This window comes from Melopsittacus undulatus, chromosome 2 (genome assembly GCF_012275295.1).
Source record: "Melopsittacus undulatus isolate bMelUnd1 chromosome 2, bMelUnd1.mat.Z, whole genome shotgun sequence".
Classification (NCBI taxonomy): Eukaryota; Metazoa; Chordata; class Aves; order Psittaciformes; family Psittaculidae; genus Melopsittacus; species Melopsittacus undulatus.
In genome coordinates, this window is record NC_047528.1 from 42,599,193 (window position 1) to 42,613,549 (window position 14,357).

The window sequence follows — 14,357 nt, forward strand, 5'->3', positions numbered from 1 at the left end:
TTCTATGATTCTATGACTTTTCCATTGTGATTACTTTCTCATTTGTTTTCATTTCTTAGTGAGACCTTCAGGAGACCTCTAAAATGTTCTGGAGAGCACTTGTGTTGCTCAAAAAATGTTGGAAACAAGGATACTAAAACAGAACTCATGTAGACATACCCATAATTCAGTAGTTGTAACTACAGCCAGGTCTTGCTTTGGGTACAATGACAATTTTTTTGTTTATGGTAAAGTGGCTTTACGCTTTCTAGATTGTTTTTGATAGTACAGGTTTATACAATAATTTTTGATGACACATTTTTGCATTTCTGAGGAAGGCACTTCCTAGTGACAGGGACCTTCTGCCTCCCAATTCTGACAGATTCAGCATTCAGTGGAATGTTGGTTTACAGGTTTTCTGCGTGTTGATATAATTGATTTGCTGTTGCAGAGCTCATGTGAAGTGATCTATGACCATTATTCCTGACTGAAAAGTTAATACAGTGTTTACAGGGTCATACATATTCTCCATGCAAAACTGAGTTATCTTTTTTTGTTGATCTTTCCCAGTCCATGTCCTTTTAAACACTCTGATCAACATCTTCTTACTCTGCATTTAACTCCAAAATCTTGTGGGCTTAGCATTGCACTAGTTTTGGCACAGTATAAATTGGCTTTTACAGTTGACTGCAGACCTCTTCTGTTCTCTTGTCCTTGGCTGTTATTGATGAAAGGTCTGAATGAGGGCTCCTGGCACTGATTAGTGAGCATAGCGGTGTGGAAGGAAATGTACCCTGCTTCAGAATAAATGCTACTTTTTTCTCAAAGAGCTTCTTTATTCATTTTCAGTTATACATGAAAAGTCTGAAAAGTCTGACATAGGCAGAGTAAAGCAGCCATTGATGGCACATCGAAATTCAGCTGGGCCCGTGATGTTTAGCTTTATCCAGTGAGAGGCCTGACATACTTAATACAATTTAGACCAACTCTTTTAGTTGGTCAGATTTAGAAGGTCCAGTTGGCCATCAGTTGTTATTGTCTTCTTCTGTTTTGACATGAGCAGGTCAGAAATGCCCTTAAGGTTTTAGCCAGATTTGGTTAATGTGATCTTTGCATATCCCATCATGTCAGAAGAAGACACTGATCAGAATGCTTTGTAGGAGCTCAGCTGGGAGAGATCACTGAAGAAAGGACAACAGATGCAACTTGTTTGTTATCACATTTAGAAACATTATATATATTTTAGAGTATCATCCATTAGAAATAGGGAGTCACCTCAATAGTTTTATAAACCTGATCAGGGCTTTTAATCATAAACCAGATGGAAATCTATTAAAAATACCATGCATTACTCTAATAGATCTGCCTCTGCATTATGATGCTGATGATGAGAGTGTGAGTAGATTTGAAACCTCACTGAGTACCCTAGAATTTGACATGAAGTGCCCCACTGATTAAAGACATTACAGCAAATTTGTGTGGTCCTTCATTTTTCTGGTCTACAGAACAACACTGACAATATTGGTGCTTGGCTATTATTCAACTGGTTTGTGCATCATCAAAGAGGGATGATGAAATTCTAGGTAACAAGGCAAGAATGCCTACAGGAATTTGGAAACATCTGGAAATAGAAATGAGCTCAGCAAGACCTCACAGTTTAAGTAAGCATTCACTGAATGACTTAGGGATATGTGATCACATATGCTGCTGCCTGATACTGGCAGTTCAAGAGCGTGGTTGGGGTCTGCTTAAAATTTCTTTCTCTTTCCCACACATGTCCAGGATCACTTTCAACTTGGCCTCAGCATTAAGGACAGTCAGAAAAATGTGGTCAAAATTTTTAAAAACTACTTTTGTTGATTTTTTTTTCCCTCATTCTCTTCAGAATTCACATATATGTTAGAAAGCTTTTCATTGCTTTTCTCAAACAACTAATACAGTTTTTATGTAGGGATGGACATGGTTCACATGTTTGCTGCTTCTATCCCATCTGAAACTTTATCTGAGCGTTTTCAAGACTAAAACAAAAAACCATTAAAAAACAAAAAAAAAACCAAAACAAAAGCTACTAGCTGTTCTTGAATGTCTGTAGGGTGGGATTCATTTGTTTTCCTTTTTGATAGTGATCTGACTTGTCACCGGTTAAACCAGAATTACAGAATTATTATCCGTCTAAATAAGTGAGATACACAAACATATTTTGTAGAGCAGAAGGGCTGAAAAGTACTGATCTTCATCTCAAGTGAACTGAGTTAGAACTCAAACACAGACTGAAAGCAAAATGTAGACAACTCAATTTCTCTAAGTTTTTAGTACAGAGCATAAAAGGAGAAAAAACAAAAAACCCCATACTTTGTGTTTACATCAGACATTCATATTTATACTTTTAAAGATTACTTACTGAACACGTCATAGGTCTTTCGTACATTAAATCAAGGAAGACATTAGATACCTAAAATTAATAAAATGTGATAATACAAAAGACAATGATTCTGTAAATCAAAGAATATTTGCTGATATTGATGCAGGGTCAGAAACAGGAAGCTTTTGGGATTTTGATAATTTCTGGAGAGCTTGTCACAGAAGCCCTAAATAATTTCCCTTTTTGTTTGTGTCTGAGAGGCACAGGGGGTCCAAGATATGGCAGAATAGAAGTGTCTGGTTAAACTAAGCCATAAATTTTGTATGCAGCCTGCCTTGACAGCTTTTTGTAAACCTATTTTACTTATATTCTTTGCTAGCTCTTTATTCTGCTGGATTCTCTTCATAAATTGTCCAATTTCTAATCCTATTTTACACAAACAGCTGGAGGCAAAATAGCAGGCAGCAGCAGCAAAATTCATGGTTAAGCATGAAGTTAAGCACAAGTTTATAGCATGAGGCCCACAGTGACTCAGGCGCACATAGGTTTTTCTGCCTTCCAGAGTGGGCCTTTCTCGTAGATTGATAGTGCTATTTTAAGCATTTTTCTGAAATGGTATCTTAATAGACTTTTTTCTTGAGGTAGTTGCTTACAAAGGGAAAAGTAAATGAATCAATAGAATTGTCTTCCACACTGCAGTGATGATAACAAGTACACTTGGATCTTAATCTAAGCCTTAATGCTTTTATTTTATAATAAACTAGTAGATTTTTCCAATCCTTGATCTTTTTGTGCAAAATATGATACAAAGTCCTTTGTACTGCTGTCACAATATTTTTGTATAGAATACAAGCATATATATTTGTTATGCTGAGTTAGGTGCTCCTGAAAAATTCCAGTCATGTCCTGTGGCTGTATTAAAATATTTCATCATCTTCCTGAATTTATAAACAAATTATATACTCTCCTCCTGGCAGGCAGTCTGACCTTACTGATTTTCATCCATTTAAAAAAACACTCACCCTAGGCAGAATATACACAGTGATGTAATGACTGTCTCTGAAAATACTGTGCTTGAAGGTGGCATCCTTTGGAATGACCTATGAAAAATGTCAGGCTCTCTTACAAGTCACCTAACGCATTTGAACGATATTTCCCAAAGTTTGTCTAAACTGCTTTGTATAGGATTTTTATCCTGCTGGTTTCCATCATCATCTATATTTTGAAGGCATGCTGACAAATTTGAGAGATAGGAACTCAATTCAGTCAGCCTTGGACATTGAAATAGCTTATTTTTTTCAAATAACAGTTATACCTGCAACTGGGAAGACTTTCCCACAACAGCCTTTCACTGCATCAGACATCCTGATAATCGAGGATCTTCTTCAATGTATAAACATATGTGTTGGTCTCTTCCCCACTTTAATATTTTATACCTCTTTTAGAAGTATTAAGAAAGGTATAAATTGTATTGCTGTTTTGCAGCATGCTAACAACTCTCAAGCAAAACCTAAATTGAAATTCTCTTTAGGCTCTGTATTGCACATCCTTTCTAATTTGATAAATCTAATGTGAAATGGAGATATGTGGTGATAGCAATGCTGGTGCCTGCTGTGTGCTATTGCTAAAGTTAATGTAGCTTAGCTAACAAGGAGAGATAAAAAGAAAGAGTAAAAGTATGCCCTGAACCTAATCAAATAAATTCCTACTTATCCTGCAGCTTGCCCTGCTTTACATTTTATCCTTCCGTAAATAACAGCTCTCAAACTTTAACTTAGTTGCTAATAACCTGAACTATGCTCGAACCAGTAGCTTTAAGCTGTACATCCCATGACCTCTCCTTTGCACTAGCCAACCACCTCAAGGCAAGGAACTCACAAGATGTCAACTTTAATTAATTGCTGCAGACATATCAGGTAGATGTTCCATAAGGCTGAAAATTCGAGAAGTATGACGAGTGCAATAAATAAATATTTTCTAAGAGTTATATCTTACAGAAGTTTGTTCCATAGGAACCATAAAGCATAGCTGAACAGGCTAGTCAGCATGCATTTTCATGCTGTAATCTGCATCTGCAACTGTTTATATTCACTTATTAGGACTCTTCAGTGTTGGCGTTCTATAAATCAGGCTGGTAGTTGTCAGGAGTGCACATGCAGCCTAGACTTTTATTACTTTTGTTACTATCCCTTTGGACAGTGAATAAAATCTTCCTTGCAAGTCAATGCACTGGGATGCTCAAAGCACTGAAAATAATGTATGAGGAAGTAAAAAAAATGCTGTTGGCTGCAAAGTCATGACGATTTAAAGTCTACAGAAGGGAACTAACTCCTCTATCTCTCAAGTTGCACCAAGGATTAATATGGCTCAGTAAGCACATTTCTGAAGGAATGATTCTGAAATTATTGGAAATTTGTGTTTTTTTGTTTTTATGATTTTCAAATAAGCAGTAGGTCAAGGTAGAACTATTTTAGATAACTCCTCTTTGTTTGAAAACTCTGTGCAAAGTGAAAAGAGCAACTGAAGGTAAAACGAATCTGAACTTACTTGGGAAGTGTTAAAATACATGTGAAAACCTGAAAAGATTGTGTTTTAAAACCAGAATACTTTCTGCTGACCTTGAGTGCATTTGTTCATTTCCTGTTGACAGAAAATGTCACCTATAACAAGTATATAAGTGATATAAACTCCTAGTCTTCTACGTTAAATTTTTATAGTATCATTAATTCAATTATTTAGCATCTGATATACGTATACTAAGATAGTTTAATATTTCTTACAGAGATTAACAGAAGTTCTGATATTTGGGCCTTGTGGTAGGAACTTATTTTATCTGCACTGTATTTAATTTTTTTGTTTAATAGGAAGGTGTCTTCAACTAATTTATCTGATTCTGAAAGAACTCCCAGAAATTATTAAAAATATGATATTGAAAATTGTAAAAAAGTGAATATAATATTTTATATCCATGCTGTAAGTAAAAATTTCGAATGTATGTGTTTTATTGAGCTAAGTCTCATAAAAAGTGTAGTGGAATTTGGCTCTCCAAATGCTTATATATTCCCTTGAAATCAGACACAGGAGCGTGCTGGCCTGCAGGGCACAGCTCTGCTACTGTCACAGCCTTTCTGTTGCTTCACACTGTGAAAGTCAGCAGCAGTAAGTGGAAAGTCTACTGATAACCCTGCTGAGTAAACGGCATAGAATCCCATGACTGCAGCCAGAATAAACCGGAGTCCCAAATCTCCTGTTTTCTATGTTTTGGGTGAATATGCCACATTGCAGCCAATATATATGTGAGGGTTGCATAGCCCATAAAAAGCCTAACTGAGGTAGCTGCAACTGCAGAGCTTCTGTAGGCTTTATAGAAGACTAGAGATTCATTATTTTAAATACCTCTAAGCACATAAAAGAATGGAGGATACAAGAATAATTAGCTATTTGATAATGGACTTTTTAACTGATTTAGCCAAAAAAAGTTAATCCATGGTTACTTTTTAGATAAAAAATTGTTCATCCACATACCAGGGACACTTGACTGAATTATCTGGTAAAGATTTTTGTTATGGCATGTTAGAGGTCAGGAACTCTTTGAAGTTGTCCATGATGCATGTTCAGTGGGAATTATCTCTTCTAACACAAGTATTAGGTATAACTTGTTGTTTCCAAAACATAATTTGGTCTTCTTATTCCAGGAAGTGTGTGCTAATGTGCATATGGGGGGCATGTGGCTATGCCTATGAACATCTTTGATTTATTAAATGATGTATGCTTTGAAATTTTTATCAGTTTGTTTTTCATAAAGAATGTGACAATTACAATTTCTTTTTAAGTGAGTATTTAACTTGGCTGATTGACCACTGTCTATACTAATTATGATTTGATCTGGTTTTGTTCTGTCTCCAAAGGAACCAAAATCTTGATAACCAGATCAAAGTGAAACCAAGTTCTTTCACAAGTGACAAGGAGTAAGTCTTCAAAGCTTCTCAGGCCCTGCTTTTCTAAGGCAGTGAGTAGTTTGTAACCATGAGAATGTCAGGAAAGGTAACATTCCACATCTGTAAAATGTTTATAGATTAATAAATAGCATTCCTTATACAGAATAATGAATATAAAAATACAGATTAATTAACTATCATGGGTACTAACAGCTGAGCACGTAATAAATTTGGCAAACTCCCATACATGTCTGGTATGCTTCCTTGATAAAGAAAGGTTTTAATGCAGTTAGAGAAGGGGCGTTAAACTGAATACAGTAGAGCTCATGAGTGATAAGTGTTGCTGCAGCAGGGTGTAACAAAACATTTCAGACAGCAAGGGCAGTGATCTATAAAAAACAGCTTGAATTTATATTTCTGAAGAGCACATCAGCTCAGTGTGTTTCAAGTTAAGCTTCTTGTGGTCTTGTAAGCAGCTCTTAAGCACACAGAAGAGGAGGAGCTGGCAGGGTACTGTGCTAGTAAGAGCTATGTAATATTTGTCACTCCTTACACCAAAATTCTGCAGATAACTTGCAAATTGCAATTCACAGAGAATTCATTGGGATAGACTCCAAGACTTTGAGGCACTACTGAAGTACAGGAGGCATCCAAAGTTTTAAGATTAATATGCCTATTATGAAGTGACCAACTTATCACAGAGCAAACTTAGCCTTTTGCTTTTGCTCCCTACTTCTACCTAACAAAAATCAGAGGTTTTTACATTAGCTGGAGTGCTTTTCATGGGACATTCCATTCTCTAATTCACTGAACCATTTAATAATGATAACGATGATGACAATATTAATAATAACAATAATAAAAATCCTGAAGAAAAACTAGCCACTAGTTTGTGTTTATGAAATTAAAATAATGTTTCCTTCTATGTAAACTTTGTGAGTCTTTGGGCAATTAAATTTTTATTATAAGTACAGACATAATCAATGCTTTGTTAATTATGATTACACACAGAGATAAATTCTTGTCATTCCAGAAGCAAAAATATGTGGACATTTGGACATGATTTTAGTGACATCTTAAGAAGCAGACATTTCTTTAAAAAAAAACATAAATTTGTTTTGCAAATTAGTGATGTGAACAAGGATTAGGCTGCTTGGAACCTGTAATTTAATACTAAGTTATTTGAAAGTTCGTGTTTATCCTTCACTGTCTTCACTGGCAAAGAAAAATCTTACACTGCAGCATTGATATGATTAAACAAAGCCTTTTCCTTTTCTTGGGTGTTCTAGATGATAATTTTTATTTAACTGTACAGAACTTTAATTTGCTAGTAGAAAATTGTAAACATATTTTCTCATTATGGTCAATAACATAACTGTTTGTAGATTTTAAACATAAACTTAACTAGTAATTTACTTTTTTCCTTTTAAATGTGGGCCTAAATATATTTCTTTCCTTTATTACTCTTTACCTCTTCTCACACAGGGGCAATATTCTAACAGTTGTTCTTGTTTGTTGTTTCAGAGGAGAAGACCTTAAGGATTTTACTGAAATAAATACTGCTGGTCAGAAAAATAAGAGGCAAGGATGTCATAATGTTTCCCTTATATATTTATAAAATATTGGTGGTTGGCTGGAAATTAGAATAGGTTCTGTTCCGTAAAAATCATTACAGGAGCCAAATATTTTTATTTGATTTAAACTTTTTTTTTTATTTTAACTTTTAAAAATTCTTCATTAAATACAGGTAGTAAATATGAATAACTCAGTGTAGAAGAAAAAGGTTCTTTAAACTGAAGTTCTTTAAATTAATGTGAAATTTTCTGTTAAACCAAAAATTGTCTTTTTTAAATATGTAAGAGGAATATCATTATCATAAATAAATAAGAAATTAATCTTTTCCTTAGTATAATTATTCATTTGCATGTGAGAGCCAATGTTGCCATTTTTTTTCATTTTAAAAAATTCTTCAATGCATAATATTATTTTTAATTACAGATCATTTACTATAAAATACTAATGTAAATTTATATTAACATATTGTGTGGGTGACATATATTAATACACGAAAATAGAGATTGTATACAACCCTAGATAACAGCACTTATGAGAGGAATAGGGCTGGGTATAATGACAAACCAAAGAACTCAGTTTGGCAGCTATCTCCATAGCTCATGGTGCTTGTTCCTGTACTGAATGAAATTATGCTATCAAGTTAAAACAGTAGAGCCATAGTCAGTACAGGAGATGTAGGCAGGCCCTTCACCTGGCAACACAATGCAAAGCATCAGTCATAAACTGAATCAACAAAGGCCCAGGCCAGCTATAGGAAGGGCTGTGAAGCTGGGAGAAGCTGTTTTGGACAGCAGGCCATCTCTGTCCTTGGAGGCTTTCTAAACCCAACTAGAAAAAGTCCCAAGCAGTCTGGTCTGATCTCAGAGCTGCCCCTGCTTCAAGCAGGAGGTTGAACTAGATATCTCTCAACAACTCTGAATTCCAACATGAATTATCTTACAATACTACAAAGAACTTAGCATTTTTTAGTAGTTTGAATAGTGTCACACTTGAGATAAACTGGAAAATATTGCAGTATAGTCTTCATTTTATATTTTTTTCTGTTCTGTAAAAATCATTAGAGAAGTCAAAATTTTTATTTTTATTTGATTTAAACCATAGAATTTTAACTTTTTACAATTCCTCATCAAATACAGGCTAGGAAACAGCAATTATTTATAAAAATTCAAATATTTAGCATTTAAATATTCTTACACATTAATAAATAATGAAATAATTTTATTTTATTAATATTTAGTATATAACTAAATACAAACTCTTGCTTCATGATTAACTAAACACTTAGGATTTTAAACAATTGTAATACATAGTCATAGTCAGAAATACATAGAAAAGTTTTCTTTTGCATACAGTACTTCTCTTCTTCAACATAAATAAATCAACCCATTTAATATGTTTAGCTTGAATCAAATAATTTGATTAATTCAGAGGTCTTCCTCACTTTCACAGAGGTGAGGCCCTTGGTGATCACACTGAAGTGAAGTCTGCTAATGATCAAAGTACAAAGCAGTAAGACTCAATTCACAGTTATTCCTAAAATCTAGAGTCAATATCAAGAGCTGTAGCTGGTTTGTGTGGTACCAGAAAATGAGAATTCCTAAAGTGAGTGAGCAGAATTTGCATAAATTGAGTAAGATATCTCTATTATTTCTAAAATATGCCTGATTAACCAGATAAAAGAGTATAGCTGCATGTATTTCGATAATAAGCAATGACTCAAACCTATAATCTCCTGCAGTGAATGATAATGCCTGGTGACAAGATCTTCATAGGTATATTTGTGCTTATCTAGGTGTTTTGTGAATTCAGATCTTAGCATCTCAAAGAAATATAAGTAAACACATTCACAGATTGAAAGTTTCACTGCTACTAAGTTTCATTATTTGCAGAAAGATCCATTTTGCTCAGTTAAAGTGAAGTTAGTATTATATTCTTAGGTACCTTTCTGATGGTATCTTTTTGAGTCTCCATTTAGTTGTATATCTAAATGAAAAGGAAGAACTTAGCTAGCAGTTTTGTTATTTTTAATATAAAACTTACTATTTATTCTAGCAGTCCCATTTGACAATCTGACCAGAGGAGCATATGCTGAATATCTCTGGTGAATGAGTTTCTCTTTTAGTTCTGAAAGGGGGCCTGACAGATTAGGAGTCAGGCACAACAGAGGGTGCTGCTTCATGTAGCATGCTATGCATATAAAACAGTGATCAGCACTGAGCAAGTTCATTTAGCAAAGCTTCAGACCTTGGCATGTTCACTGAAATAAATCAAGCTGCAGCCCAAACATCCAGAATTAAGGCTGATAATCATCAAGTTGTTTCAGAATATAACTTTTGGCAGAACCAAACAAGAGCAGCCTTTGTCTGAGCTGCTTTGTGTAATCATCAAAAATATTACTAGCACTTACTCCTTAAATCCTGTAATTTATCTGACAAGGTTTATTGTTATGTTTGGTTGCATGTCATGTTTGTGGCAGGGAAAACTGCAGGAGGCAACATTTCATTTACTTGGACCTTAATCCTACTTTTGAAAATGACTCTACATATCTGTTTAGCTGGTCATTTCTAATAAAAACATAACTGTATTTTATATATATATATAAAAATAAATTTGAAACTAAGATATAGTAAAACCAATAATAAAACATTATAGAATATTGCCAAGAAAACGCATAGTGCTATCAACTACTCAGACATTACTACATAGTTGATAGCCTCAGTACGCACTCTAAGGAAATCAGAGTTCAATTAAAGTTAGGTGAAGTTTCTGATATGAATATATCTACCAGCATTAACTAGAGGACTTAAAATTATAGGTCACTTATTCCATTATTTTTCATAAGCAACAATTTAACAACCATAAGAAAAAGACAAATTTCTTTTACCTACTGTTTCTAGCCCAAGTTTCTACATTTATGGCTGTTAAGTGTAACTGAAACTTGTGTAACTGAATGTGATTTCTAAAAGGTGTTTGTTTTCATATTGTATGGTTTCTCTTTTTTAGGATAACTGAGCAAGCATATGAAAATCCTCCAAGGGCTCTAAATAATCTCCCAGAAACAAACTACTATGGTGACAGTGAAAGAAAAACCAGGTACTGTGAACAATATATTGAGAACCATAACACCTGAAGTGGCATTTCTTGAAAAAAAAAAAAAAAATAAGAGAACCCATCTATGCAAGAAATTTCAGGGATATTTAGAAACTTTACCCTGGTCTCTGGAAAGATGCCAGCCCCCTTCCAAATTCTGCTTCCAAGATCCCATGCATGGTGGCCCACAGAGCATAGCTCTAGCACACAGAGTGGAGAGCATAAGACATAGCCTGTGTAGCTCTAGAGATGTAGCTGAGGCATGAAATTTAGGAGAGCAGTTAAGCCAGAATTCTTATACAATCAGAGAGGAAAGGCGTTTCCTGCATGTTGGATACATCACACTCTCAGGGAGCTTATTTCTTCCAGAGGCTGTAAGGAAAACATTACACTTAAGTGCCTGCTAAGTTCCTAAAAGTACATGGGATGAATCTGAGCCCATGTATCATCTCTCATCCAAATCACTGAAACTGTAATGTGGGCTTCTGACTTTTTGACGAGGTACAAACTATTTTAAAAAACATTTCTCTTGCAAATACTCTTGTTCTGGGTGTATTCTGTCTCTATAAGCACATGCATTGCAAATCTGAGTGAAAAATGTGTTGTAGGGATATTGTGTAGAGCTAACTAAAGACAAGGTCTGTTGGTAACAGGAAATCATTGGAATAAAGGAAATATATGCTTCTTCACAGTCAATATACATTTTAAAGAATTATGACAAAAAATTATAATAAATAATTTTGCATAAAAGACCTTCTTCAATTAGAAAAAACACCCTTTGGTACCAGCCCACCCATCTAGGTGGATTAATTAAATATTAATATAAATAGGACTATTTAAATATATAATCTCATATGTAAGGTGCTGTATTGTTGTATGGCAGCCGTGAACTGCCTAAATCAAGGCTGATGACATGAGAAAGAGAAGAAAACTTCTATTGAGCCTTACTAACAAGTAAAATAGTCACAGTCTGGTACTTCATAGGAACCATGGCCAATGTCCCAGTCCTTAAGTTTATGCACACCTAACCCTTGGTGTGGGTGTGACTGAGCACAGGGTCTTTGCTCTCTTATTTTCTTACATTTGCTGTAGGAGGTTGGAGGGTGATTGAAATTTGTGTATTCTGTAATTTTTGCATGGTCTTTCAGGCCAACCCTATAAATTGGCTGAGGAAAAAACAAAACTCCATACAACAGAAAAAAAGAAACAACATACAATTTTAAGACTTTAAATGAACATTCCACACAAAAAATAATTAGCATTTTGCAGACATACAGCTTCTGAAGTGTAATATTCTAATTATCTTTGAAAATTAAAATAGAGAACAGTAATGCAAGAATGCAGGGCAAAGAATGTGCTTCACAAAGCACATTGGCAATATGTATACCCTGTACCTGAAGCTCTAATCATAATTTAATTCATGAAAGCTTACTAAATGAATGGTCTCTGCAGGTTATTCTTTCAGGGTTTATGCAATAGGTTCTACAGAGTATTTGTTGGTGAGTTGTTTACTGTATAAACGAATCACACCATAGCAAGTAAAGGAGTGGGTGATATGAACTGAAAGAAAGTACTTGATCAGATATGCAGTCTTAGGCTGCATCATGGCTCAGTTTTAACTTAGCGTCTTGTCAAGTTGTCAGATTATGCATTTATTTGAAAGGTTCTGAGTTTCCTCACACTTTCTGTTGGCAAGACTAGAAACTGATGCTTTAAAAATATTTTTGCTGTAGTTTCATAGGGTTTTTTTACTACACAGCACAATTATTTTTTTAAGATGTGGATGTGTATGTTTTTGTGTATTTCCACCATAGTACTCTAGCCAGTTATTAAAAGTCAAGGGACACTTGTCTACAAGAGGACACCTGAGGAAAGAAAGCATTCTTCTCTAGTCAATTCCTATAAGATAAACAGTGTTATTTTTACGCAAGTTGCATGTAAATTGGCTGTATTATGGTGAGTGTGCAATGCATAGGACTCACTTTGCCTTTATCTCAAACCTGATTTAACTAGATGATTTGAAATGTCAACCTGACTCAGCACTAGATTCTGCAGCTAAATACAATGAGTTAAATGGAAGACTTGGCGGGGGGGGGGGAAGCTTAATCATGAAAAGCACAGATAGGCCCATGCTTTGCAGGAATAGAGAGGTCATATTCCTATGCTGCTTTTCACTACAGCAGGAAACTTCAGGGACTTGCACCACCAATATATTTCACCTTGTGACAAGTGTTGTGCATGTGTCTAGCTTGGTTAGGGCAAAAATAGCCAGAAAAACTCCTTCAAAATGTGATCACTTAGCTTCAGTTTGCTTTCCTACTTATTAAGGTGCTTTCATCTTGCCTGAAAGGTAAATGGAGTGCTGGGTGTTCATTTGAGGAGGTACTTTCTCTGTGGTGAGCAAACCCAGGTTTGCTACATAACTATTAAGTAGCAAGCACATTGTTATGTTCTATGAAAGGTTAATAAAACAGTTATCATTTAAGCTTCTCAGCAATTGTGCAACTTTAATCCATTTCTGGTATTGCATAAAAATCAAGTAAAACGTATGCATGTTACAAAAGACAGGTATGTAGAAAAGTGTATCATCTGGGCTGTTTAACACATTACACATGCATGCTAAGTCTGTTATACTTTCCCTGAAAAAGATATGTTCTGCAAATGCACATGATTATAAAAAATGGTTCCTAACATTGTTAAACATTATTCAAGAGTGATATGAAACATTTAATAATTACCATATACCTTATGAATTTCTGGAGGAATAGGATAATTAAATCAGTTCAGAAATGTTCAAAACATGTATGGCAAGATGACTTCTTCAGCTGTCACATACATGCCCATCCCTTCTATGCAAACAAAGCTGACAGTTAAGCAGCTAGAACTGGGACAGTCACAAAGGAAGATTTAGCTTCCCTGATAATTAAATTCAGTATATTCCTTCCTATTCTGATACAAGGAACAATAGAGTTACTGTAGTGAGCACAAATCTCACATTGAACAGCCTGTATTATAAAGATCCTGACTCTACTTTGAGGGAGGTATTATACTTTTGTTTGGCTGTTTGGCAGCTCTTTGAGGACTAGTGAAAGAAGAGGGGGGAAAAGGGGAAAAAAGCAGTGTGTCACCATTTCCTGAAATGTATCATTTAGGCTAGGATCTCAGCACAGGCAAACCCAATCCTATCATGTAGGTTTTGCTCAGTGGAACTATGGATTTAATTTTCAAATGTTGAAGAATCATTCAGCAACAGAGCATGGTTTAAGGACACCATATTTCTAATTTGTGTTTTGTTTGTTTCTTTGTTTGAATTTTATATATTTTTCTTGATGGCTGTGAAGAAGATAATTTATCATCAAGTATGATGATATTTTTCTTTTTTTTTACAAGCATTTTGCATTCTTTTTATTTGC

The 14,357-nt window shown here is 34.8% G+C and overlaps 1 protein-coding gene across 4 annotated transcripts in view; it reads left to right on the forward strand.

Moving 5' to 3' along the window:
• Positions 1 to 14,357, forward strand: part of SCEL (sciellin) — a 48,743-nt gene that overhangs the window by 27,080 nt on the left and 7,306 nt on the right. For 3 of the 4 annotated variants that reach the window (XM_013128794.3, XM_031048071.2, XM_031048070.2), the window contains exons 11-14: positions 6,250 to 6,309; positions 7,804 to 7,860; positions 9,304 to 9,363; positions 10,858 to 10,947. In XM_013128794.3, coding sequence (XP_012984248.2) covers positions 6,250 to 6,309; positions 7,804 to 7,860; positions 9,304 to 9,363; positions 10,858 to 10,947 — 267 coding nt within the window. The remainder of the gene's footprint in view (positions 1 to 6,249; positions 6,310 to 7,803; positions 7,861 to 9,303; positions 9,364 to 10,857; positions 10,948 to 14,357) is intronic. The other variant, XM_031048072.2, reaches the window with a different exon arrangement.